The 25,961-nt window shown below is 39.8% G+C and overlaps 1 protein-coding gene across 1 annotated transcript in view; it reads right to left on the reverse strand.

Annotated features, from left to right (window-relative positions):
* FAT3 (FAT atypical cadherin 3) overlaps window positions 1-25,961 on the reverse strand; it is a 656,439-nt gene that overhangs the window by 119,535 nt on the left and 510,943 nt on the right. Inside the window, exons 7-8 of the mRNA XM_018043498.1 lie at window positions 7,870-8,145; window positions 3,965-4,175 (exon numbers count right to left, since the gene is read on the reverse strand). Coding sequence (XP_017898987.1) covers window positions 3,965-4,175; window positions 7,870-8,145 — 487 coding nt within the window. The remainder of the gene's footprint in view (window positions 1-3,964; window positions 4,176-7,869; window positions 8,146-25,961) is intronic.

Here is a 25,961-nt window from a genome sequence, read left to right on the forward strand (position 1 = left end):
TTTTCCAAGTCTGAAAACAAAAATGTCATGTTCCTGTGAAGTCTATTTGTATGCTTGTTTATTTCTCAAGAGGGAGCAAACCTAACAGGGGTAAAGAATTTGATTCTGACCCCAAATGTGGACATGCCACCTGAACATGACCATTTCATGACAACAAGAAGGCCAGTGAGCTCAGGAACATGCTTGCAAATTTTCAATGAATGGTACTGTGGAATTGAGTGTGCTCCAATATTTGATTCACAGACCCTCACAAGAAGGCAGGAATCATTTCACTTCAGCATCTTAGGGGAGGCAAATGTAGAGATACCTGACATGCAGGCCTGAATGCTACATTCTCATTATGGGGCCCCACATGGAGTTTTCAGGTGAGACCTTTCTTCCTTTATGAGAGACCTTTCTTCTTCCAGGCTCAGGACATAACAGCAAGATACACATGACAGGGATGAAAGAGGCCCAGCCTTTGACCCTGAGTAGCGCTGTTCCACTCTGCGGTCCTGTGGCTGTTGATCTCCTTGGTACCCCACCCCAGGATGCTGTCCAGTGGCTGCTTTGTCTCTCTCTCTCTTCAGCACACTGTCCTGCTTACTTGGAATCCACTTCCTGCTTACTCTCTTCTCTCTACTTGAATCTTTGGAAGCTAATCTCTGCTTGTTTTCTTGGAATTTATGCCAGTACAGGAGATGTGGGTTCTATCTCTGGATCGGGGAGATCCCCTAGACAAGGAAATGGCAACCCACACCATTATTCCTCCTAGGAAAGCCCATGGCCAGAGGAACCTGGTGGGCGACCTCATGGGGTTTCAAAGAGTCAGACATGATTTAGTGAATCAGCAATAACAACAGCATGGCTTCTTATAGACTTTCGGCAACTGGGCAAAAGCTGTGCTGATGTTACCTACCATTATGAATCTGGTATACAGCACACTGCCTGGCTCAAAAAGGGAGCTCAATAAATATTTGTTGAAGACCGAGAGAGGTAGACCTAAGAAAGATTAACTTTCCGTCTGTATGCATCTTGGTGTCTAATACGCTCTCTCCCGTCGTAACTTAGCTCTTTCCTAGTCCTGGTCTCTTCTGTACTGCCCTCTCTCCAAGCCACTTGTGAACCACTGCTGGCACCAAATGTCAACCCTGAACTAAATATAAGACCTGAAGTTCTGCACTTGATTCTACTTCAGTCCTTTGGGTAAAAACAAAAAGCTTCAGGGACTTCTTTGGAGATCCTGTGGCTGGGACTCCGAGCTCCCAAGGCAGGGGCGCAGGTTTGATCCCTGGCTGGGGAACTAGATCCCACGTGCCACAATGAAAGATCCCTCAGGATACAAATGAGACTTGGTGCAGCCAAATTAATTAATTAAATTTTAAAAAAAGCTTCAGTAATTACTTCAGGCCAGGCAGGGGATAGGAAATGAATTGCTGTCGTTTAGTCACTCAGTCATGTCTGACTCTTTGCGACCCCAAGGACTATAGCCCACCAGGCTCCTCTGTCCATGGCATCTTCCAGGCAAGAATACTGGAGCGGGCTGCCATTTCCTTCTCCAGGGGATCTTCCCCACCCAGGCATGGAACCCGAGTCTCTGTGTCTCTTACATTGGTAGGCAGATTCTTTATCATTGAGCCGCCAAGGAAGCCTTAAATACGCACCACCAGTAAAGAGAGTGAAATCTTGCTTATTGAGCTTTGTGCGCGCACTTACATGAGTTGAGTTGGGCATGACTTAGCGACTAAACAACAACAACACTTTACACCAAACTCTTGTTATTTGCTTCAAACTCCTGAACTAACTGGGATCTGCCTGTCTTCTACCATGATCTGCAAAGAAACTTGGCTTAACCAGAACCAGTCCAGGTCAAGCACAGGTCGATCTGTCCTGTAATTCTCATTAGCTTTTTACACAGCTAATCAAAGTTTATTCTTTGAGATACGAAGCATGCCTTGGGTTTTCTGGAAATTCAAGTTTTCTGTATGAAAGAAATTTTAAGGGGGAAAAAAAAACTTTCTGCCTAGCTTTAACTGAAGAAATGACTGACTTCTTTCTCTATGATCAGCACTCGGCCACAGGCTTTGGAAGCTGAAAGATAAACGATGCAGAACTTTCAACTTTCTACCTTAAATTACTCTTTGAGAACCCCCAAACTGGTTTTGAAATTGTCTGGTTATCTGAGAGGAGATAGTAGCCCTAATGACAAATATAAAAAACAAGTAGATACACGGACAAATGCTTGGAAGATGTTAAGCAAAGTAGAAATAAAACCATATACCTAAATGATTAAAATGACATAAAAGAAGGTATATGCATAAATGAATGAGGAGAAAAGAAAAAACACACGTGATTAGGGGAGAGCTACAGAATGAATATAAGGAGTTATTGAATTGCCGTGTTTCCTGTGGCTGTATTTAAATATTTATTTTTTTAAAGTTTCCCTATATTATTTGTGAAACTAAAGGAACAAGGACTGAATAACAAAATAATTAAAATGGCCTGTGATAAACAAGAAATGCAAAATAGCATTTTTAAAAAAGTGCTGTGAGGCTTGGCCTTCCGAGGTGGCACTAGTGGTAAAGAACGCGCCTGCCAAGGCAGGAGACATAGGAGACATGAGCTTGATCCCTGGGTCAGGAAGCTCCCCTGGAGGAGGGCACGGCTCCCCATGCCCGTGTTCTTGCTGGGGAATCCCATGGACAGAGGAGCCTGGCAGGCTACAGTCCACAAGGGGCACAGAGTTGCACATGACTGAAGCAATTTAGCACACATCTATGCACACACGCACTGTCAGGCTTTAGGCTGAAAGGAAACTCTACAGAAAATTGGAAAAGAAATGGACAAATTCTCCTGAGGCACCTGGCTGTTATGAACCCATGTCTTTTCTTGTTTTCTTTTTTTTTTTTTTTTTTTGGTGTAGAGTTTACACAGACTCATGTAAAATGTCAGTGTCTAATACAGGAAAGAGTTTTATATTGTCATTCAATAGAGGGGCTATTTTTAAAGAAGGTTGTTGGCTTTTTTTCCTAAAAATTTTTAGTCCAAAGTTGTCATTCTAGCATTCATATTTTAATTCAACCACTCTCAAAAATGCTCCTTATTTAAATCAAGAGAAAGAAGCCTTTCCAGCGCTAGAATGAAAGGAGACAGCGTTTGGCATTATGCACGACAGACATAACGTTGCAGAACATTTTGGAAATATGCGGCCTGAATGTTCAAAAAAGACAGAACAGGAAAGGGAAAACTGAGCAGAAAAAGGATCTTTGTGATTTTTAGGCTTATGGTCCTCTCCTTGCTTGGACATTCATCTCTTCTGTCATAAGTGTTTTCTAAGTGTCCATCTGCAGACCATCAGTAAACTATGGTATTGCCTTCTAGATATTAAAATTGAATTTTTAAAATACTCTCAAGTTTTAACAACACAAGAGCCCGTATTTATTTATCTGTAAGGTTAAGCAGGCTGTTGAGTCCCTACCCACTACTATGCTACTCATATCACCTCCAATGAAGGGAGTTTGTGCTAACTAGGGTGTGAGGGGAGTAGGCATTTTTGAAGCCCATAGCCCACAGCCCACAGCCCACCTACTGACAAGTTAACAATGATCTTTAAGATTCAATTCACAGAACTGTCTGGCAGCCCTCCTATGATGGGAGGCTTTGGTTATTTCAGTCTGAGGCCACGGGCTTGTTGACCCATCAGAAAAAGCCACAGAGTTTATTATGCAGTCTTTTCTCTTCTCCATTCCAGAAAAATCTGAGATTGAACACAATAAAAGGAAACTCTCTTTGCTGTCAATGATGGAAAACATATTACTGAAATGCCAAGAACTTAATACACTATCACTGAGCAAATAGGGCAGTTGCTTGGCCAAAATATCCATTTGGAGACATGCCAGTGGTAACTAGGAGAATTTTACATGGTGATAAATACTACTGAGGGTCCAGTGCCATGCATGATGCTGCCGTCTGCAACAGCTCTCACCTGCTTCTATGGTATACATGAGTTCTGCATTTTCCCCTTTGTCTTTGTCCAGAGCCGTCACCTGCAGTACAGCTGATCCCAGAGCAGCCGATTCAAACACAGATGCTTCATAGAGTGGGTTGGTAAAATAAGGGCTGTGATCGTTAGCATCTTCCACATTCACAATGACTCGGGCCAAGTTTCTTCGATAAGGAAACTCCTGATCTCTGACCTTGAGGCAAAATACAAGAAGCAATAGGACTAAAATCTTTAAGTTGCAAAGAATTCACATGGCTGTGCCTACAGTGAAATCAAAATGAAATCATGCACGGAAAGTGCTTGACCCATTCCCAGGCCAAGTAGGTTCTCAGTAACTAACAGTGCTTCTAGCAAGTGAGGACACCGATTGTGAACACGGTGAGAGCTGGGGCCACACTGTATTGCTCAGCATTATGCCTGGCCTCTGGCCTGTGTCCAGTTTGTGCCTGTGGAACTGAAGCCTGAATATCACAAATATAGCACTTCCCTCTGGTCTCCCTCACCCAACCCTCCGTAATTTGCCTGAACAGTTGCTAATGGAATGGTGAATGGCAGCTCTTCTAAAGGGGAAACTGAAATGTGGAAGTAATGAATGCAATGTAGGCACTGTCATTCATTCATTCATTCAACAAACATTTACTATCATCTATTATCTGTGAAGCTCCAGGATGGCCCCAGGTGTTTCAGCACTGATTCTGATACAGTTCCTGCCCTCAGTAGTTGACTAGGAAATGCAAACAAGTAAGCAGTCAGATAAAAGGCAAAAAGATAAACGCCAAAATATGAGTAAGCAGTAAGAAGAATGTAGCCTAGCTTATAAAACCAAGTAGAAGTGGTAAAATGCTGGGGGAGGTGGTGTGTGGCATATATTTCAGGCAAGAGGAACCAACATAAATAAAGGTCCAGAGCTAAGAGAGAACCCTAACCACTGGGAAGATGAACCAAATCTTAATTTCTAAAATGTGACACCCCACACGGTGAAATACCAAAGAACCTTGCCTGACTGCTTTAAAGTTCTCCCTGGTTTGCATATGGCAGGAGCTTAGTTCAGTTCAGTTCAGTTGCTCAGTCATATTTGACTCTTTGAGATCCCATGGACTGCAGGACGCCAGGCTTCCCTGTCCATCACCAACTCTCAGAGCTTAGTAAAACTCATGTCCATTGAGTCAGTGATGCCATCCAACCATCTCATCTTCTGTCATCTCCTTCTCCTCCTGTCCTCAATCTTTCCCAGCATCAGGGTCTTTTCTAGCAAGTCAGTTCTTCACATCAGGTGGCCAAAGTATTGGAGTTTCAGCTTCAGCATCAGTCCTTCCAATGAATATTCAGGATTGATTTCCTGTAGGATGGACTGGTTGATCTCCTTGCAGTCCAACGGACTCTCAAGTCTTCTCCAATACCACAGTTCAAAATCATCAGTTCTTCAGCGTTCAGCTTTCTTTATAGTCCAACTCTCATATCCATACATGACTATTGGAAAAAATATAGCTTTGTCTAGATGGACCTTTATTGGCAAAGTAATGTCTCTGCTTTTTAATATGCTGTCTAGGTTGGTCATAGCTTTTCCTCCAAGGACCAAGTATCTTTTAATTTCATGGCTGCAGTCACCATCTGCAGTGATTTTGGAGCCCGAGAAAATAAAGTCTGTTACTGTTTCCATTGTTTCCCCATCTATTTGCCCTGAAGTGATGGGACCAGATGCCATGATCTTAGTTTTCTGAATGTTGAGTTTTAAGGCAGCTTTTTCACTCTCCTCTTTCACTTTCATAAGAGGCTCTTCAGTTCTTCTTCACTTTCTGCCCTAAGTGTGGTGTCATCTGCATATCTGAGGTTATTGATATTTCTCCCAGCAATCTTGATTCCAGCTTATGCTTCATCCAGGCCAGCTTTTCGCATGATGTACTCTGTATATAAGTTAAATAAGCAGAGTGACAATATACAGCCTTGATGTACTCCTTTCCCAATTTTGAACCAGTCCTTTTTTCCATGTTCAGGTCTAACTGTTGGTTCCTGATCTGCATACAGATTTCTCGGGAGGCAGGTCAGGTGGTCTGGTATTCCCATCTCTTGAAGAATTTTCCACAGTTTGTTGTGATCCACACAGTCAAACCAGTCTACTTTGGTGTAGTCAATAAAGCAGAAATAGATGTTTTTCTGGAACTCTTGCTTTTTTGATGGTCCGACGGATGTTGAGCTTGTGAGATGAGGGCATTTGTGCGGTAGTTTGAGCATTCTTTGGCATTGCTTTTTTTGGGGATTGGAATGAAAACTGACCTTTTCCAGTCCTGTCGCAGAAGCTTGCAACTAATCAATTCTATAACACATGATTTTGCTATAATTGTATGTAGCATTAATCCAATGTGTGTTTTTTTTCTCGTTCAGGTGTAGATCCCCTAACTTCAGAGAGATTTGAAGAAATTAGAAAATCTACCAAGAAAGGCCCTATCCCTTACCCTACCTTTAGATATAAGGGGAAGCGGTTTTCAAAAATAGTACCTGAAAGGAGTTGAGCAAAATGACTAAAAGGGCTTAGTTTGGAGAAAGGCAGCATAAAGGAGTTGTTTGCTCTGAACACTCAGCTACATAAAAGATAAATGATACAGGGTGAGCACACTGAACTCTGAGTTATTTAAGGAAAGAATGAACAGACACAGCTTGAAGAATGGTAAGAATGGTGTTAGTCACTGGGAGGGGGTTTCTGTTCCTGAAGAGATACATGTAAATGCTAGTCAGTTAGCATGCTAAGTTCCCTGTCTATAGACCAGCCTGCCCCACCTAAGGACCAAGCTGGACTCTGTACTTTGGGATTATTGAAATCTAGGTCTTTTCCAATCGAATATCCAAGGGTGCAAGGACTTTGTCTCTTTTATATCTTCAGTGCCTAGAACAGAATGTAATCACAGTGGGTGCTAGAGAAATATCTGTTCAATGAATGCATGAATGAGCAGCCAGAGGAATGCATCTGATGAACCTGAGTCCCTCCTCCGTTCCCTGCACTCTCAGCTGGCAACCACAGCCAACACCACGGCACTCAGCTTTCCTCTTGCCCAGAGAGGTTTCCAGACTTGGAAAGAAAGAGCAGCACTTACTGGAACATTACTTCAGCTGCTTGGGAACCGATAGCATCTTAGTGCATCTTGGAGTGAATCAGTACAGAAATTAAGTCTCTGCCCTTCTACCCAGCCTTAAGGAACTCAGGGGTCTCTGATGCGCAGTAGCTGTGAAATTGCCCAGGGATAGTTAAAGGGACAGGTTTTAGGTCATAAACAAGGGTGTTTTCTTACTAATCTTTACTTCTCATTTATGCAAACTCATTGAACTTTGCTTTATAATGAAAGCGACTTCTACACAATTTGGAGACCCTATGAACCCAAATTTAGACTTATTTCTCGAGGCTTTGGTGAGTTCTGAGATTTTTGTGAGCCAGTATTTATCGCTAGGTCCAATGCCAGTGCAACAAGTAATAAATCAGTCCTCTAAATGCTTCTAAGGACTAAGGACTGTACAGGTCAAATAAAGGATTACCCTGTGATTATCTTCTCGAGGAACTTTTTTAAAAATTTCCACCAAATCTTCTGGACATGAACCAATACCACAGCCTTGGAGATTTATGGAAATACGGTCTGTTACTTCCTTCTCAAGTCAGGCTGTCATGAGCCTTTACTGTACAATTCGTCTAAATTTCAGTTTGGCAAAAATAAGGAGTCACTACCTAACAATAGTAATTCCTCGCTGAAGTAAAAAGGCAATAATGAAGGCAACCCTGCTGTGAAAAGATCAAATTTACTACTACTTACAAAATTCAAGGGCCCTGCCCGCCTGGCGGCTAAGGCGTGTGCCTTAAGAAGGTGCTTCTGCTAGGAGAGCATTAAGCAGTCGGGTCCTACCATTACGTGCAGGATGTGCTTGTCTTGCGCCTCGTGGTCCAGCCTCTCAGCCGTGTAGAGGACACCCGTGCTGGGGTCTATGCGGAACTTCCTCATGCTGACAGAGTCGATGCTGCTGTGGACAGTGTAGCTCAGCTTGTGCTTCTCGTCTCTGTCTGTGGCTTCAATCTGCAGGATTTCTGTATCGGGAAGCACATCCTCGGAAATGGTCACATCGTAATTTGGCTGAGAGAATTCTGGGCCATTATCATTATTATCCAGCACTTTGATAAATACCTACAGTTAAAAGACAAGAGTGACGACCGATGCCAACTTACTCACTGATAATAAAAGAGGCCCCTCCCTCTCTCTTCCCTCCATGTCCTTGGATCCTAGCTTCAAACAGCTGTTTTAATAGGTAGGGAGATTCTTACGAAAGTGCGCTGTAATTAGAGATTGACAAGAAACCAGCAGTTCACAATAACAGGAATATAAACTGTGAGGATCAATATTCTCACTATTAACTGAACAGATGAGATGACCCCAGGAGGATGATAATTCCAGAAGATTATCTGAGGTGCAATGTAGGACATCCCAAGGTGACCTCAGTTTGTTAAGTTCCCATTATCTTACATTCTGGTTATGTGCTCTGACTGCTCAACAGCGGACTCAACTTGGAGGCAATGACAAGACAAGCAACAAGGAAGAGGCAAAGAAAAAAGAGGAGAGAGCAGAGGCACTCCTCCTTAGGACAGAGGTCTACTGAAGAGCACGGTGCTAATGCTAATGGTAGCTAGAGCATGGTCCCAAGTAGTTTCTTTTTAGAAAGTATTTTGTTTCCAAACTTTTCAGGAGAATTTTATAAAAGTCATAGCTTGATGAACCCTTGAGTATTCATCACTCAGCTTTGGCAATGATCAGTTCATGACTAATCTTGCTTTATCTTTATGCCTGTTCATTCCCATCTGCTCCTTTGTATTATTTTGAAGCACATCCTAGCCATCATGTAATTTCAGTGTACATCTCTAAAAGACAGGGAGTCAAAGTACACACACACATATCAGACACACTCACAATACCACTACTGCATCTAAACAGAGAAAACAACAATTCCTTAATGTCTTTAAATATTCAGTTGGTGTTCATACTTCTGTAATTGTTTAATGGCAACCCACTCCGGTGCTCTTGCCTGGAAAATTCCATGGACAGAGGAGCCTGGTAGGCTACAGTTCATAAGGTTGCAAAGAGTTGGACACGACTGAGTGATTTCACTTTCACTTATATGCTTGTGCACTTGTGAATATACATTTTCATTTAACCAAGATGTGCAAATAAGGCACACGCACTGCACCTGATTGATGTCTCCTTCAGTCATCTCTTAATCTGTAGCTTCTCCCCCTACTTCTCCCTTGCAATTTTCATGGTGCCATTGTTGTTAATCAAAAAGCTGAGCCATTTCTTCTTTAGTTCCTACAGTCTGAATTTTGCTTATTGTATCCCTATAGTTTTGTTTTACACGTTACTCTGTCCCCTGTATTTCTTATCTTGGCAGTTTTATGTAGAAGACTTAATAAAATTCCCATTCAATTTCCTTCTTCCTTTTCTTTTATTTTTTTTTTAACAGAAGCCTCTCATGGGTGAAACTGTTTATTTCCATCTGAAGATACATAATATCTGGTTCTCTATCTTATTCTGTGATATCAGCCATTGATGATCATGACCCAATGTAAATTCATTAAAGTGTAAAACAGCACCACTTTAATTCTATGATTTCTTCCTCAATTATTAGCTAGAATAGTTCTAAAAAGAAACTTCTCTTTAATTATTTGGTTACTTTGAAGTATACTTCATGTAAGGGCTTTCTCAGTGGCTCAGCTGTAAGGAATCTGCCTGCAATGCAGGAGATGCAGGTTTGACCCCTTGGTAGGGAAGATCCCCTGGAGGATGGCACAGCAACCCACTCCAGCATTCTTGCTTGGAGAATTCCATGGACAGAGGAGCCTGGTGGGCTACAGTCCGTGGGATTGCACAGAGTTAGGACATGACAGAAGTGACTTAGCATGCACATATGTATACACACTTCATGTAGAAAAGGACTATATTTATTGATGTACACACAGTCCTTCTTTGGCCTTTTCAAGTTGGCTCTTGTGATGTTCTGACACAACTCAAGCAGTCTTTGATAGTTTTCTTGCTTTCCAGTAACTGCTACTGGTAATTTTTTCAGTCATCTTATACATATCCCTGCTCCATTCTTGATTTATCTATAACTTCAAGATGTGTTGGTTTCTTTTTACTTAGAAGTGGCATTTAGAAACCATGATCTGGTGTTAGGAATGCTTATTGTTGTCAGCTTTGGTATTTTTTAGCAGAGTCAGCAAAGCATTTTTAATAATTATGTCATGAGTTCATATTGATACTACCAATTCAAAACTAAGTTGTTAACAACTCTGTCCATCAGTGGACTGGCACAGCCAGGGCCCATTCCCCCACCCCCGCCCTGAGCCATGCGGCCAACTACACTGTGATCGGACCTTGTCCACAGTGGGCCATTGGCCACTGCATGCGGCAGGGCCTGGCAGCTAACAGGGATGACAGCCAGCCTGCCCACCAGCACATCCACTGTAGTTGACTGCTGCAACAAAAGAGCCCATGCAACCCACAAAGGAGGCATCATTAGAACATACAGCCCTTGTATCAAGAGGCTAGTATGTTGCTGAGCTGCAAAGGCCATCTCCTGCACAATGCGACTTTTCCAAGATTGAGAAACATAACTGAACTACCTAATACATAAAACAAATATAGAAAATATAGAAAATGAGGAGATGGAGAATATGCCCTAAATGAAAGACCAAGACCAAACCCCAGAAGAACTAACCAAAGTGGAGATGAGCAATCTTTCACCATCGAGTTTAAGACGATGGTCATAAAGATGTTTAATGAGCTTGGGAAAATAAAATGGATGAGCTGAGTGAGAAGTTTAACAAAGATTTAGAAAATATAAAGAAGAACCAAACAGCTGAGGAATACTATAACTGAAGAAACAAATACTCCAGAAGGAATCAACAACAGGTTAGGTGATGTGGAGGAAAGGATCAGGGAACTGGAAGATAGAGCATTGGAAATTCCAAGCTGAACAGAAAAAACAAACAAACAAAAACAGAATTTAAAAAAAAGAGGATAATTTAGCAGACCCTTGGGGCAACATAAAACACACTAATAAACACACTAAAGGTCCCAGAAAGAGAACAGAGAGAGAAAGGGGGAAGATAGTATATTTGAAGATATACTAGCTGAAATTTTTCCTAACCTTGGAAGGGAAACAGACATCCATGTACAGAAGCACAGAGAGTCCACAGCAAGGCATATTATAATTAAAATACCAAAATTAAATATAAAAAGGGAATCTTAAAAGCAGCAAGAGAAAAGCAACTAGTTATAAACAAGAAGACTCTAGTGGCACTATCAGTTGACTTTTCAGCAGAAAATTTACAGGCTAGAAGTAAATGGCATGATATATTCAAGTGCTGAAATGGAGAAAAAAATCTATCAACCAAAATAACCTGTCTGGTAAGGTATTATTCAGAATTGAAGGAAAGTTTTAAAAGACAATCATAAGCTAAAGGCGTTCATCACCACTAAGACAACTTTACAAGAAATGTTGAAAGGATTTCTCTAAGTGGAAAAGAAGAGGCCACAAATAGAAACTTTAAAAAAAAAGGCTATGACTGGAGGAACTTCACTGGAAAAGGCAAAATATAGGAAAGGTAGTGGATCAAAACACTTATAAAGCTCAGTAGGAAGGTGAAAAGACAAAAGTAATAAACCGTCTTTATCTATAATAAGTAGATAAGTAATACATAGAATAAAATGATGTACAATGTGTAGTCAAAAATATGGGAGCAAAGGAGTAAAGAATGTAAGTCTGTTAAAATGCATTCAAGCTTAAGAAATAATGAACTTAAAATCAACAGCCATACATAAAGATGTTATATATAAATCTCATGGTCATGGTGTTATATATAAAGATGTTATATATAAATCACAAATCAAAACCCTAATAAACACACACAAAAAATAATGATAAAGATAAAAGAATCCAAATAAACACTAAAGATAGTCATCAAATCACAAGGAAAGATTGCAAGGAAAGAAAACGAATAAAGGAGAGCTACAAAAACAATCAGAAAACAATTAACAAAATGGCAATAAGTACATGTTCATAAATAATTACATGAAAATAGACCAAACACTCCTACAAAAGACATAGAGTGACTGAATGGATAAAAGAAGACAAGACCTACATACGTGCTGCCTACAAGAGATTCACTTCATACCTAGAAATACATACACACTGAAAGCGACAGAATGGATAAAGGCACACCATGCAAATGGAAAGCGAAAGAAAGCTGGAGTAGCAGTACTTAGACAAACCAAACTTTAGAACAAAGACTGCAACTATATACAAAGAAAGACATTACATAGTGTTAAGGGAATCAATCCAACAAAAAGATAATAAACGCAAATAGGTATTTGTCCAACATGATGTGGCTATCATTTAGTTGCTAAATTGGGGCTAACTCTTTTGTAACCCCATGGACTATAGTCCCTCTGTCCATGGGATTTCCCAGCAAGAATATTGGAGTGGGTTGCCATTTCCTTCTCCAGGGAATCTTCTCAATCCAGGGATTGAATCCACATCTCCTAAATTTTCAGGTGGATTCTTCACCACTGAGTCACCAGGGGAGCCAATTAAGCGCATAAATACATATAGCAAATATTAACAAACATTAAGGGAGAGAATAGTAGGAGACTTTAACACTCCACTTAAATCAATGGATAGATCATCCAGATAGAAAACCAGTAAGGAAACATTGACCTTAAATGACACATTGACTAGATGAATTTAATTGATATATATAATATTATATATATCAATCTCTATCTATCTATCTATATGTATATATATATATATATATATATATAGAACATTCCACTCAAAAGCAGCAGAATACACATTCTTTTCACATGCACATGCACATAGAATATTCTCCAGGACAGATCACATGCTAGGCTAGAAAATAAGTCTCAGCAAGTTTAAGAACACTGAAACCATATCAAGCATCCTTTACAGCCATTACAGTATGATGCTAGAAATCAACAACAAGAAAAAAAAAAAACCCACAAATATGTGTAGTTGAAACAGTATGCTACTCAACAACCAATGGTCACTGAAGAAGTCAAACAAGAAATTAAAAAATGCCTGGAGACAAGTGAAAATGGAAATACAATGATCTAGCATCTATGGGACACAGCCAAAGCAATTCTAAGAGGGAAGTATATAATGATATATGTCTACCTCAAGAAACAAGAAAAACCTTTGGCCAGACTCATCAAGAAAATAAGGGAGAGGGCCCAAATAAATAAAATTAAAAATGAAAGGGATGTTACAACTCATGCCACAGAAATACAGAGAATCATTCATAAGAGATTACTATGACAAATTTTGTGTCAGTAAAATGGACAATCTAGAGGAAATATATAAATTCCTAGAAACATAATCTTTCTAAGACTGTATCAGGAAGATAGAAAATATGAACAGATCAATGATCAGCACTGAAACTGAGTTAGTATTAAAAAAAACTGCCAGCAAACAAAAGTGTAGGACCAGATGGCATCACAGAACTCTACAATACATTTCAAGAGTCAGTATCTATGCTTCTCAAAATATTCCAAAAAATTGAAAAGGAAGGAATGCTGCTGAACTCATTCTATGAGGCCGGCAGAACACTGGTAGCAAAACCAGACAAAGACACCCCTCAAAAAGAAAATTATAGGCCAATATCACTGGTGAACAAGGATGCAAAAATCTTCAATAAAATATGAGCAAAATGAATTTAACAATAAATTTAAAAGATCATACACCATGATCAAGTTAGATTTATCCCAGGAATGGAAGGATGGGTGGTTCAATAACCACAAATCAGTGTGATCCACCACAATAACAAACTGAAGAATAAAAATCATATGATTATCTCAGTAGATGAAGAAAAGGCTTCTGACAAAATTAAACATAAATTTATTATAAAAAAGGTCAACAAAGTGAGTATAGAGGGAACACACCTCAAGAAAATAAAGACTATGTTGGACAAACCTACAGACAATATCATAATAAATGGTGAAAACGTGAAAGCATTTCCTCTAAGATGAGAAGCAAGACAAGGATGCTCACTCTTGACACTTTCAAATTTGGAAATCCTTTTACATCTTGGAAATCCTAGCCACAGAAATCAGACAAGAAATTAAATACTTCAAATTGGAAAAGAAATCACTGTTTACACATGATATGATACTAAATTCAGTAAAGTTTCAGGATACAAAATTAATGTAAATAAACCTGCATTTCTATAAACAATGAACTATAAGAAAAAGAATGTAAGAAAACAATGCAATTTTTTGTATCAAAAAGAATAAAATCCTTAGGAATAAATCTAACTAAGGAGGTAAAAGGGCTGTACTCAGAAAATTACAAGACACCGACAAAGGAAGTTGAAGATGACACAAAAAGATGGAAAAAGAAATCATCTTCTTGGATTAAAAGAATTAATATTGTCAAAATGACCATATTACCCAAGGCAATCTACAAATTCAAATACAATCCCTATATAAATGGCATTTTTCATAGAACTAAAACAAATGCTTCTAAAATTTGTACAGATAGTCAAGACAATCTTGAGAAGAAAGAAGAAAGTTGCAGGCATCATATTCTCTGACTTCAAACTATTCTACAAAGCTACACTAATCAATGAGGTATGGCACCTCATCAAAACAGAGACAGAGAGATCAATGAAACAAAACAGAGAATCCAGAAATGAATCTGTGCTTTTATGATCCATTAATCTATGACAAAGGAGGCAAGACAGTACAATGGGGAAAGGTCAACCTCTTCAATAAATGGTGTTGGCAAAACTGGACAGCTATATGCAAAATAATCAAACTGAATTATTGATACTTTCTTATACCATATGAAAAATAAACTCAGAAGGATTAAAGACTTAAATGTAAGACCTGAAACCATAAAACTCTTAGCAGAAAACATAGGCAAAATACCCTTTGACACTGGGCTTAGCAATATATTTTTTGTATATGTCTCCTTAGACTACGGGAATGAAAGCCAAAAAAAAAAAAAAGAAACTCTAAACAAAAAGAAATTGGACTGCACCAAACTGAAAAACATTTGTGTAGTGATGGAAACTATTAACAAAACAAAAAGATGACCTACCAAATGGGAGAAGATATTTGCAAATGATATATCTGATAAGGGGTTAATATGCAAAATATACAAAGAACTCATGCAACTCAACATCAAAAACCCAATCTGATTAGAAAATAAGCAGAGGACCTGAATAGACATGCTCCAAAAAAGACTTACAGTTGGCCAACAGACACCTGAAAAGGTGCTCACCATCACTAATCGTCAGGAAAATGAAAATAAACCACAATGAGATATCACCTCATACTTGTCAGAATGACTTATCAAAAAGGCCACAAGTAACAAACATTGGTAAGGAAGCTGAGAAAATGAAACCCTCATGCACTATTAGTAGGAATGTAAATTGGCACAGCTGCTATGGAAAATAGTATGCAGGTTCCTAAAAAAATAAAAATAGAACTGATATATGATCCAACAATTCCACTTCTGGGTATTTTCCTGAAGAAAACAAGAACACTAATTTAAAAAGACATATGTTCTCTTATGCTCATTGCAGTATTATTTACTATAGCCAAGATATGGAAGCGACTATACATATACATATACACACACATATATATATATATATACACACAGATATAGATTGTTTTAATGGAATACTACTCAGCTGTAAAAAATAATGAAATCTTGCCCTTTGTGATAATATGGATAGCCATAAAGAATATTATGCTAAATGAAATAACTCAGAGAAAGACAAATACCATATAACTTCATTTATATGTGGAATCTGAAAAACATAACAAACCAGAAAAAAAAAACACAACAAATATAAACACACAAAACACAAGCCTAACAAAAACAACCATAACAAAACAGAAACAGACTCGTAGAAACAGAGAATAAATTGGTGGTTGCCAGACAGGAGAGAAGTAAGGATCTAAGGGAAATAAGTTACAGGGATTAAGAAGTATAAACTTCCAATGACAACATAAGTCACAAGGGTGAAATGTGATGTAACGCAAAAGGAATAGAGTTAACAATATTATAGCAACTTTTCATGGTGACAAGTTGGAAGTAGACTTACTGTGGTGATCTTTTTATAAGGTATAAAAATACTGAGATACTATGCGGTACACCTGAAGTTAATACAATATTGTAAGTCAATTATACTTCAATAAAAAACAAAACAAAAACAATGTTAAAGTGCCCGTCAAGGTTTTTACATAATCTCGTTCTTTTTACATGTGTATCTTCTTTCTCCCATGATGACATTTCTCATGCTCAATGACATTTCTTATGCTCAATGACATCATCATACTTATTCACCCGTCTGAATATTTACTTATCTGAAACACATGCCACAAAATGTCTGAAAAACACCAATATTGTTATTATAATTATAATTATGGTCATTCGAATTGATCTAATATTCTTTGGCAGTTCTTTTTGTCCTTTAGATTTGTTCCACTAGGAATATATAGTCAAATTAGTACGTGCAAAGTCATGTAGAATAGTTTTCCCTGTGCATACATGCTTCCAACTAGATACACATATAAATTTGTTTGCTTCCATTTACTTTCAAATTTTTGACTTGATTTTTTCACATTTAATTTCATTTTATATTATATGTAAAATTACCAGTGTTAAATTTACAGAAAAGTTATAGTCAAGCTTAGCTTCATTATTTTTCCTTTTCTTGTATTCTCTTCTCCTATAAGCAACCGTTTTTTCCAGTAATGATATATTTTATCCATCTACTTTATCAGTATAAACATATTGTGTACACTTGCCCTCAACAAGCTATTTCACCTAACATTTTATCCGTAGTTCTCAACCGAGGAGGACCTTGTTTCCCAGGGCCATTTCACAGTGTCTGGAGATGTTTTTGGTTGTCACAACCTGGGGGGAGTTTTCCTAGAACCTGGCGGGTAGAGGGCAGGGAAGCTGCTCAACCTTCTGTAACGCCCAGTCTAGCCCTGCGGCAGGAGGCAGATGGGCCCCTCCGCACCAGTGTGAAGGGAGTAGAGGGTGGTTCCCTGTGGACTGAAACCCTGAAACAGCAATAGCAGGACAGCTGAGAGAGGAGGCTGCCGAGACAGAATATAATGGCCCACATACTCCTCATTCTCACAGTCAGGAAACCTCCCCAGCTACACAAGCACAGACGGGCTCCTCGGAGGTCCAAGGGGAGTGATGCTAACCGATGCCGAGCTAGGCCTCTTTGGTGGAAGCCACCTTGGCTAAGAGACGTGTGTGCACACGTGGGAGAGGACCCTGAGACATATCAGATAGGTACTCTGAACCAGGCAAGTCAGAATGACAGGCCAGGGGAAACCTGGAAGAAATGCCCCATCAGCTCATTTAAACTGTCACGAGAGCGTGACTCTCTCTGAGTTCGCCCGCGTGCCTGTCCACATGTACTGTACACTTTTTCCTCCTAAAAAATACTTGCTCACCACTTTCTTTGTGGGAATTCTTTTCTGAAAAGCCAAAGGGTGAGGGCCTTGTCACTGACCCTTGGTCTGGCGGCTAGGATGCAGCCCTCTGACTGCCGCAGCCCGACCTCATCTGCCCGACCTCATCTGGCCGGGGACCGAAGCCCTGCCTCAAGCTGCTGCAGGCTGCGGCCACCTGAAGTCAGCCGCTCACAACAAAGAGCCATGTGACTCAAAAGGTCAATAACGTTGCTGCTTTATATCATGAAGACCATGCCACAACAGTGTAGAAATAATCTTCCAAGGGTAGATGTATTATAATTAATCCAACCAGTCCTCTACTGACGTTCATTTAAGATGTTTTCTATTATTGCTCTTACAATGGGCATGCAATAAAGAGCCTTGTGCCCATGTGTTTTCATAGTTTTGCTAACATATATTTGTGTCCCTAAAATTGGGATTGCTAGCTCAAAGGAGAAGTGCTTATGATTTTCTGAAACACTTCTTATATTTCCGTGCCCATAAGTTTGATCATTTGGCATTTCTGTGGTTAAATACAAGGATGACTGCCCTCTCACAGCCTTACCAACAGAACATGCAGTAAAATTTTTGGCCAATCTAATAGATGAGAAATGGCAGCTCAATGTTATTTAGAATTTTCCTTTCTCTTATTACGAGTGAGGTTGAGCGTCTTTTCACATGTTTAAGAACTGTTGGCTCCACTGCCTCCGAGAAAGGCCAGAGCCACAGTATCGCTTTCCCACCTCAGTTCTCCCGTCCCAAGCTAAGGGGACATCCCTGATGGTGCCCCTGGGGGAGGCCTGGATGAGCGGTGGAGGTTTTCGCTCCTGGCTTGCAGGGCCCTGCATCCAGCTGGATGCCCCTGCCCTCCACTGTTCTAGTGCCCTGTCCACAAGACCCCAGCCTACCCTCAGGAGCACACATGCACTTCCTTTCCTGTTAAAACTATCAGCTCATTCTCCTGGACTATCTCCAGGGTTAGATAGTCCTTTTTTCTATTTATTTTGGAAGCATGATATAAATTTCCAATATTGTCAACTTTGTCATTTATTTTTATTTTGTTCATGAAAATCTTTTTTGTCATGCAAAAGTTTTTATTTTATTTTCATGTAGTTGAATATGTCAGTCTTCTCCCTGATTGCTTCTGGATGTTAAATCATAGCTTTACATTTCCAGGTTTTGGTGATTACACGTTTTTCAAAAATAGAATTTAAATGCTTCTTTTTCTTACATTTTTATCTCTAATCCATTTAGAATTTCTCCTAGTATATTATGTGAGGAATGAGTCCAGTTTTATTTTTTTTCCACATGGCTCTCCATTTATCTCAATGATAATTTTTAGAATCCCCATGGATTTGAGTAGCCACTTTTACTCTATACTAAATCTACATATGCAAGTAGTATATTTCTGGCTTTTCTATTTTGTTCCATTGGTTTATCTGTCTTCTTGCATCAACATCAAAATGTTTTAATTATAGGGCCTTCGTAGTATTATTTTTCCTTCCAGTTTCTGGAGACATAACTGACATAAAGCACCTTGTAAGTTTAAGATGTACAGCATAATGATTCCACTTCATGTAAGTCATGCAGTGATTTTCAGAAAGAGTTTAGTGAAATCTGTCATCTCATATAGACACAAAGCTGAAGAAATAGGAAATACATTCTTCTCCGTGGTAAGAACTCTTAGGATTTACTCTAAATAAATTTCATGCATAACATATAGAAGGATTAATTATATTTGTTGTCTTGAACATTACCTCCCTAGTACTTATTTATCTTATAATTAGAAGTTTGTACCTTTTGCTTAGGCTTCCCAGATGGCTTAGTAGCAAAGAATCTGCCTGCCAATGCAGGAGGTGCAGGAGACGTGGGTTTGATCCCTGGGTTGGGAAGATTCCCTGGAGGAGGAAATGGCAACCCACCCCAGTATTCTTGCCTGGAGAATCCCACGGACAGAGGAGCCTGGTGGGCTACAGGCCATAGGGTTGCAAAGAGTCGGACACGACTAAGCAACTGAGAATGCACACAGGACAAGACGAGACCTTTTTTTGTACCTTCATCCAGTTCCCCCTCTTCCTACCACCTGCCTCTGGTAACCACAAGTATGACCTATTTTTCTGTGAATTCATTTGTTCGTTTCTGAAGTATAACTGATCTATGGGGCTTCCCCAGTGGCTCAGCGGTAAAGAATCCGCGTGCAATGCAGGAGCCACAGGAGACCTGGGTTCGATCCCTGGGTGGAGAAGATCCCCTGGAGGAGGGCATGGCAACCCACTCCAGTGTTCTTGCCTGAAGAATCCCATGGACAGAGGAGACTGGTGGGCTACAGTCCATGGGGTCGCAAAGAGTTGGACACGACTGAAATGAGGTAGCGTGAATAATTGACCAACAGCACTGTGTTACTGCCTGGTGTGTAAATAGTGATTCAATATTTTCTTTATACACATTTTAATTATTAGGAAAAGCTACACCTTCTCTAAGGTGTTTTTTTTTTTTTTTCCGGATTTTCCGGGCTATTCTTGCTTGCTGCTCTTCTAAATTAATTTATAATCAAGTTATTGCATCTGACAAAACGATAGCATTTTAAACTTAGATCATATTAAAAGTACAGGATAATTAAGGGAGAACTAGTTTCTTGATGATAGAGTCTTTCTATCCAAGAATATAGTTTGTCTTTTCCTTTGTTCAGATCTACTATTTTTTCAGTAGTGTTTTAGTTTTCCACAAATAGGCTTTGGACACTTTCAAACTTTATATATATATATATATATATATATATATATATATATATATATGTGTGTGTGTGTGTGTGTGTGTGCTAACCTAAATGGATTCTTTTTCATTACCCATTTTAACTTTTTTTTTTTTTTGGTCAGGGGGAGGTGAGCTATATATGTAGGCTATTAATGTGTGTTAAATTTATAACTTGTTACTTCACTAATTTTCCTATCTTTTAAAGTAGTTCTGTTCACTCCTTGGAACTTTTCAGATATATAATTACACTATATACAAAGAGAGATTAATTTACCTTTTTCTTTACAACTCTTATAATACAAATTGCTTTATCTTAGCTAATTGTATTGGTGGATACTTACAGCATACTGTTAAATAGTAGTGAAAACAGTGATATTCTTGTCTTATCCCTAATAAGAAAGCCTTTAGTTGGTTCTCCATCAAATAATAGGCAGACTTTTGGCTGTAGTCTAAAAAATTACTTACTTTTAGAAATAAATTTAGTTGGACCATGGTTGTTCGTATAAATACCTGTACTATACACCACTTTGGTGGAGATGGTTTTTGAGTGAGAGAAGGGTGGTACCATGACTTATGTGCCAGGATGACTTACCATGGGGCTGAGCTTGACATGCAGACAATCTTTGCTTCAGTTTATGGTAGAAAAATTTCAGAGAAGTGTGATGGAGGAATTTTGGGCATTGTTTTATCTCCACTGTATTTGGAAAGTCATACTAGATTCTTTGAATGCCATTTATTTCCTTTAAAAAGTTCCAGTTAACTTAGCCAAGATGCTAAAATATTTGTGTTCACAGAAGCTGTTATATTAATGGGATAAAAGAGCCTTTCCAGCCAGCAAGCCTGACCTGACCTTCCTGAAGTTTCAAAGTTGATGTGCTCTTGAAAAGCTTGCCTCTTTCTGCTTGCTTTGTCCTGAGCCTAATCTACAGTCAGAACAAGTGTTTCTCTGTAAAAGACTTCCTTTTCCTCATTTGCTTTTTATTTCCCACAGTTGGGGCCATTTGTGAGCTCCTGAACAACCAAACAAAGCAAAGTAACTTTCAAAGATGTTGTGTTCAAAATGGTAATTGAAAGGCCTAAAGAAGCACAATGGACTCTGAGCAGGAGGGACCCTGAGTGTGGGAAGTCTCCTCGGTGCTGGTTTCAGTGCTGCCCACCACAAACACTCTGGGTTTTGCAGGCTCGTCTGAGCCAAGTCTGGATAGATGCCGAGCCTCGCTTTACAAAGACTCATGGCATGAAGTGTCCATGGGCTGAGCTGAAGGGTAAGGCCTCTGTCTTTTATTAGAACCAATTAAATCCTGAATTACTGAAAATTCTCCCTCTGTTTGCATTCAGAACAATATTTAAAACACTCCACGGTTGTAATTTCAGGGATAATGCCTCTGGTATCCCCTCCAAGCTTGCAAGACCTGTTTTTGAATGCATTAAGAAGAAAAATCACATCAGCATGTGCTTGTTTTCCAGTTTATCAACTTATATCATATTCATTTCTTCAACTTTACTATCTTTAGCTTATCAACGTGACAAATGAGAATCAGAGATGTTAAGCAATTTGCCCAAGTCATAATGGCAAGGCCACATTCAAACCTAGGTCTCATGGAGCCAAATTCTGTAGCATTCCATTATATCATTTCCATGTGCATTTAAGTTCTTGTTTAGTTGCTTAGTCATGTCTGACTCTTTTACGAACTCATGGACTGTAGCCCGCCAGGCTTCTCTCTCCATGGGATTTTGCAGGCAAGAATACTGGAATGAGTTGCCATTCCACCCACCAGGGGATCTTCCTGACCCAGGGATCGAACCCCTGTTTCCTGCATTAACAGGTGGATTCTACCGCTGAGCCACCAGGGAAGCCCACATATAAAATTATACATGCATTAATTATAAATGTGCAAACATGATGTTCCGCTATACAAAAATCCTAATTTACAAAACAGCTAACTGACATGACCATTCTCATTTAAGGAACATTAATCTTGAGATTATTCTGAACAGAAAGTGTCCTGTTGCCTTTAAAGTTGGAATCCATTTTCAAGAATTGATTTGCTCATAAGTTGTCAGGCATGGATCTATTACATACAGTGAGATTTTTATCATTATTATTTTAACGTAGAGTCTCACAGTAGAGTTGGCTTGCTGCCTTATTTCATCTATTTAATTGCACTTGTTCCAGCATTGTCCTAACCTCAATATACAAGGAAGCTTTGGGCCCCTGCCCTTTTCATCTGCTAAGAAGGAGCTAATGTTAAAGGAAACAAAAGATATACCCAAAAGAGAGCATCCCTCGATCCAGGGGGTCATGGAGCAGCACTAGTTGTTGTCATTTTTGTTGTTTAGTTGCTCAGTTGTCTATGACTCTTTTGGAACCCAATGGACTGTAGCCTACCAGGTTTCTCTGTCCATGGGATTTCCCAGGCAAGAATACTGGAGCAGGTTTCCATTTCTTTTTAGGGATCTTCCTGACCCAGGGATCGAACCAGAGACCCCAGCATTGGCAGGCAGATTCTTTACAACTGAGCTACCAGGGAAGCCCCGAAGCAGCATTAACAAAAGTGATCTGTTTCTACCCTCCACCCCCTTTTAAGCAGGTGCAAGTTGGAGGAAAAGGCTAAGACAAAGTTCGAATCTTTAAGGTGAAAAGTAAAAGTGTTAGTCATTCAGTCACATCTGACTCTTTGCAACCCCATGGACTGTAGCCTGTCAGGCTTCTCTGTCCATAGCATTTCCCAGGCAAAAATACTGGAGTGGGTAGCCATTCTCTTGGCCAGGGGATCTTCCCAACCCAGGGACGGAACCCAGATCTCCTGCATTGCAGGCAGATTCTTTACCATCTGAGCCATTCTTTTCAAGGGAGGCCAATATCACCTAGAGATAAAAGAGGAATGGAATCCCTGCAGTTGTCATGGGCAAGGCTAACCTAGGAATGCACATCATGGACCTCCCAGCCCCAAAGAGCACAGACCTGCTGGCAGGAAGACTTAGCGGTCAATTTCAATTAACTACTTTGTGGGGCTTAAGAAATGTGGGGATGATCTGAAAGAGACTTTTAATCTCAGGTTTGGCTGTGGAGCAAACAAACACAAGCTGATTTTCATATCTTTATAAATCAAAGCAGGACTCAAATAAGGAAAGCATATTAAAACCACAAAAGCACATATCACGAGTCCCTGAATCAAATCAGTGTAATTTTGAGATTATTATTTGGGCGTGCATATCTCTGCTGCCTTTCACAAATAACAATAAAAGCCCCCACACATTTTATGGCTAGTAGGTATATTATTCAATTTTAAGTTGAGAAAAAATTATAATAAAACCTACATGTGTCTGGCAGGTCACAGATCTCAAGATACCTCATAGTACCTTATTTTATTCTTAACAATAACCCATGAAGTATGTAAGATTTTATTCCCATTGTACCAGAGAAACTGAGTCTCATAGAGACGAGGCTCCCTTCTGTGGTAAGAAACTGGTTTAGGGTGGACTTTGAACAAGGGTCACCTGATTTAAGGTCAGTGCTCCTTCCACTAGACAAAATGCTTCCCCTAATGAATTACCCAGTATACTTTGCATATGTAGATATGTAGGGGAAAGTTCCTGAGACGGTACCTGATTTGGGGTAGGAAGGAATGGGCTTGTACGATATCTCTTTACCTGTGTCCACCTAGGGCAGCCACCTAACCTGTCTGTGCCTCAGTTTCTCACTGGAAAATCAATGTCATGATAAAACTTGATTTAACTACTCCCAGGACGTCAGGCAAATGAAACTTAGAATGATGCTAATTGATTGTGCAAATGTTATATATTACTATAAATTTTTATCCATTGGTCTTTTAGGAGAGGCAGGCTCTCAGTTCAGTTCAGTTCAGTCCCTCAGTCGTGTCTGACTCTCTGTGACCCTATGAACTGTAGCACGGCTGGCTGCTCTGTCCATCACCAACACAGTGGTTATAAGATCACAAGCTGCAGGAGGAGAGGGCAGGAAGAACTGAGAGAGAAGCACTGAAATACATGCATCACCACATGTAAAATGGATGGCTAGTGGGAAGCTGCTGTATAACACAGAGAGCTCAACCTGGTGGTCTGCAACAACCTAGAGGGGCAGGTTGGGGCGGGAGGTAGCGGGAGGCTCAAGAGGGAGGGAGCAAATGTGTACCTGGGGCTGATTCATGTTGATGTATGGCGGAAACCAAACGACACTGTAAAGCAAGTTTTGCTGTTTGTTGCTGTTCAGTCACTCAATCGTGTCCAACTCTTTGTGACCCCATGTGCTGCAGCATGTCGGCCTTCCCTGTTCTCCACCGTCTCCCGGAGTTTACTCAAATTCATGGCCACTGAGTTGGTGATGACATCCAAGCATCTCACCTTCTGTCGTCCCCTTCTCCTCCTGCCATCAATCTTTCCCAGCATCAGAGTCTTTTCCAATGAGTCAGTTCTTCGCATCAGGTGGCCAAAGTATCGGAATGTCAGCTTCAGTATTAGTCCTTCCAATGAGTATTCAGGACTGATTTCATTTAGGATGGACTGGTTGGATCTCCTTGCAGTCCAAGGGACTCTCAAGAGTCTTCTCCAACACCACAGTTCAAAAGCATCATTTCTTTGCTGCTCAGCCTCTTTATGATCCAACTCTCACATCCATATATAACTACTGGAAAAAACATAGTTTTGGCTAGACAGACCTTTGTCGGCAAAGTAATGTCAGTTTCTTAATATACTGTCTAGGTTGGTCATAGCTTTTCTTCAAGGAGCAAATATTTTTAAATCTCATGACTGCAGTCACCATCTGCAGTGATTCTGGAGCCCAAAATAAAGTCTCTCACTATTTCCACTGTTTCTCCATCTATTTGCCATAAAGTGATGGGACTGGATGCCATGATTTTAGTTCTATGAATGTTGAGTTTTAAGGCAGTTTTTCCAGTCTCCTCTTTCACTTTCGTCAAGAGGCTCTTTAGTTCCTCTTTGCTTTCTGCTATAAGGGAGGTGTCATCTGCATATCTGAGATTATTGATATTTCTCCTGGCAATCTTGATTCTAGCTTGTGCTTCATCCAGTCCAGCATTTCTCCTGATGTACTCTGGATATAAGTTACATAAGCAGGGTGACAATATACAGCCTTGACGTACTCCTTTCCTGATTTGGAACCAGTCTTTTTTCCATGTCCAGTTCTAACTGTTGCTCCTTGACCTGCATACAGACCTCTCAGGAGGCAGGTCAAGCGGTCTGGTATTCCCATCTCTTGAAGAATTTTCCACTTTGTTGTGATCCATACAGTCAAAGGCTTTAGCGTAGTCAGTGAAGCAGAAGTAGATGTTCTTCTGGATTTCTCTTGCTTTTTCTATGATCGAAAAAATGTTGGCAATTTGGTCTCTGGTTCCTCTGCCTTTTCTAAATCCAGCTTGAACATCTGGGAGTTCTTGGTTCATGTACTGTTGAAGCCTGGCTTGGAGAATTTTGAGCATTACTTTGCTAGTGTATGAGATGCGTGCAATTGTGCGGTAGTTTGAACATTCTTTGGCATTGCTTTTCTTTGCGACTGGAATGAAAACTGATCTTTTCCAGTCCTGTGGTCACTGCTGAGGTTTCTAAATTTGCTGGCAGAGTGTGTACAACACTTTAACATCATCTTTTAGAATTTTACGTAGCTCAGCTGGAATTTCATCACCTCCACTAGCTTTGTTTGTAATGATGCT

The sequence above is a fragment of the Capra hircus genome, chromosome 29 (assembly GCF_001704415.2).
Source record: "Capra hircus breed San Clemente chromosome 29, ASM170441v1, whole genome shotgun sequence".
Classification (NCBI taxonomy): Eukaryota; Metazoa; Chordata; class Mammalia; order Artiodactyla; family Bovidae; genus Capra; species Capra hircus.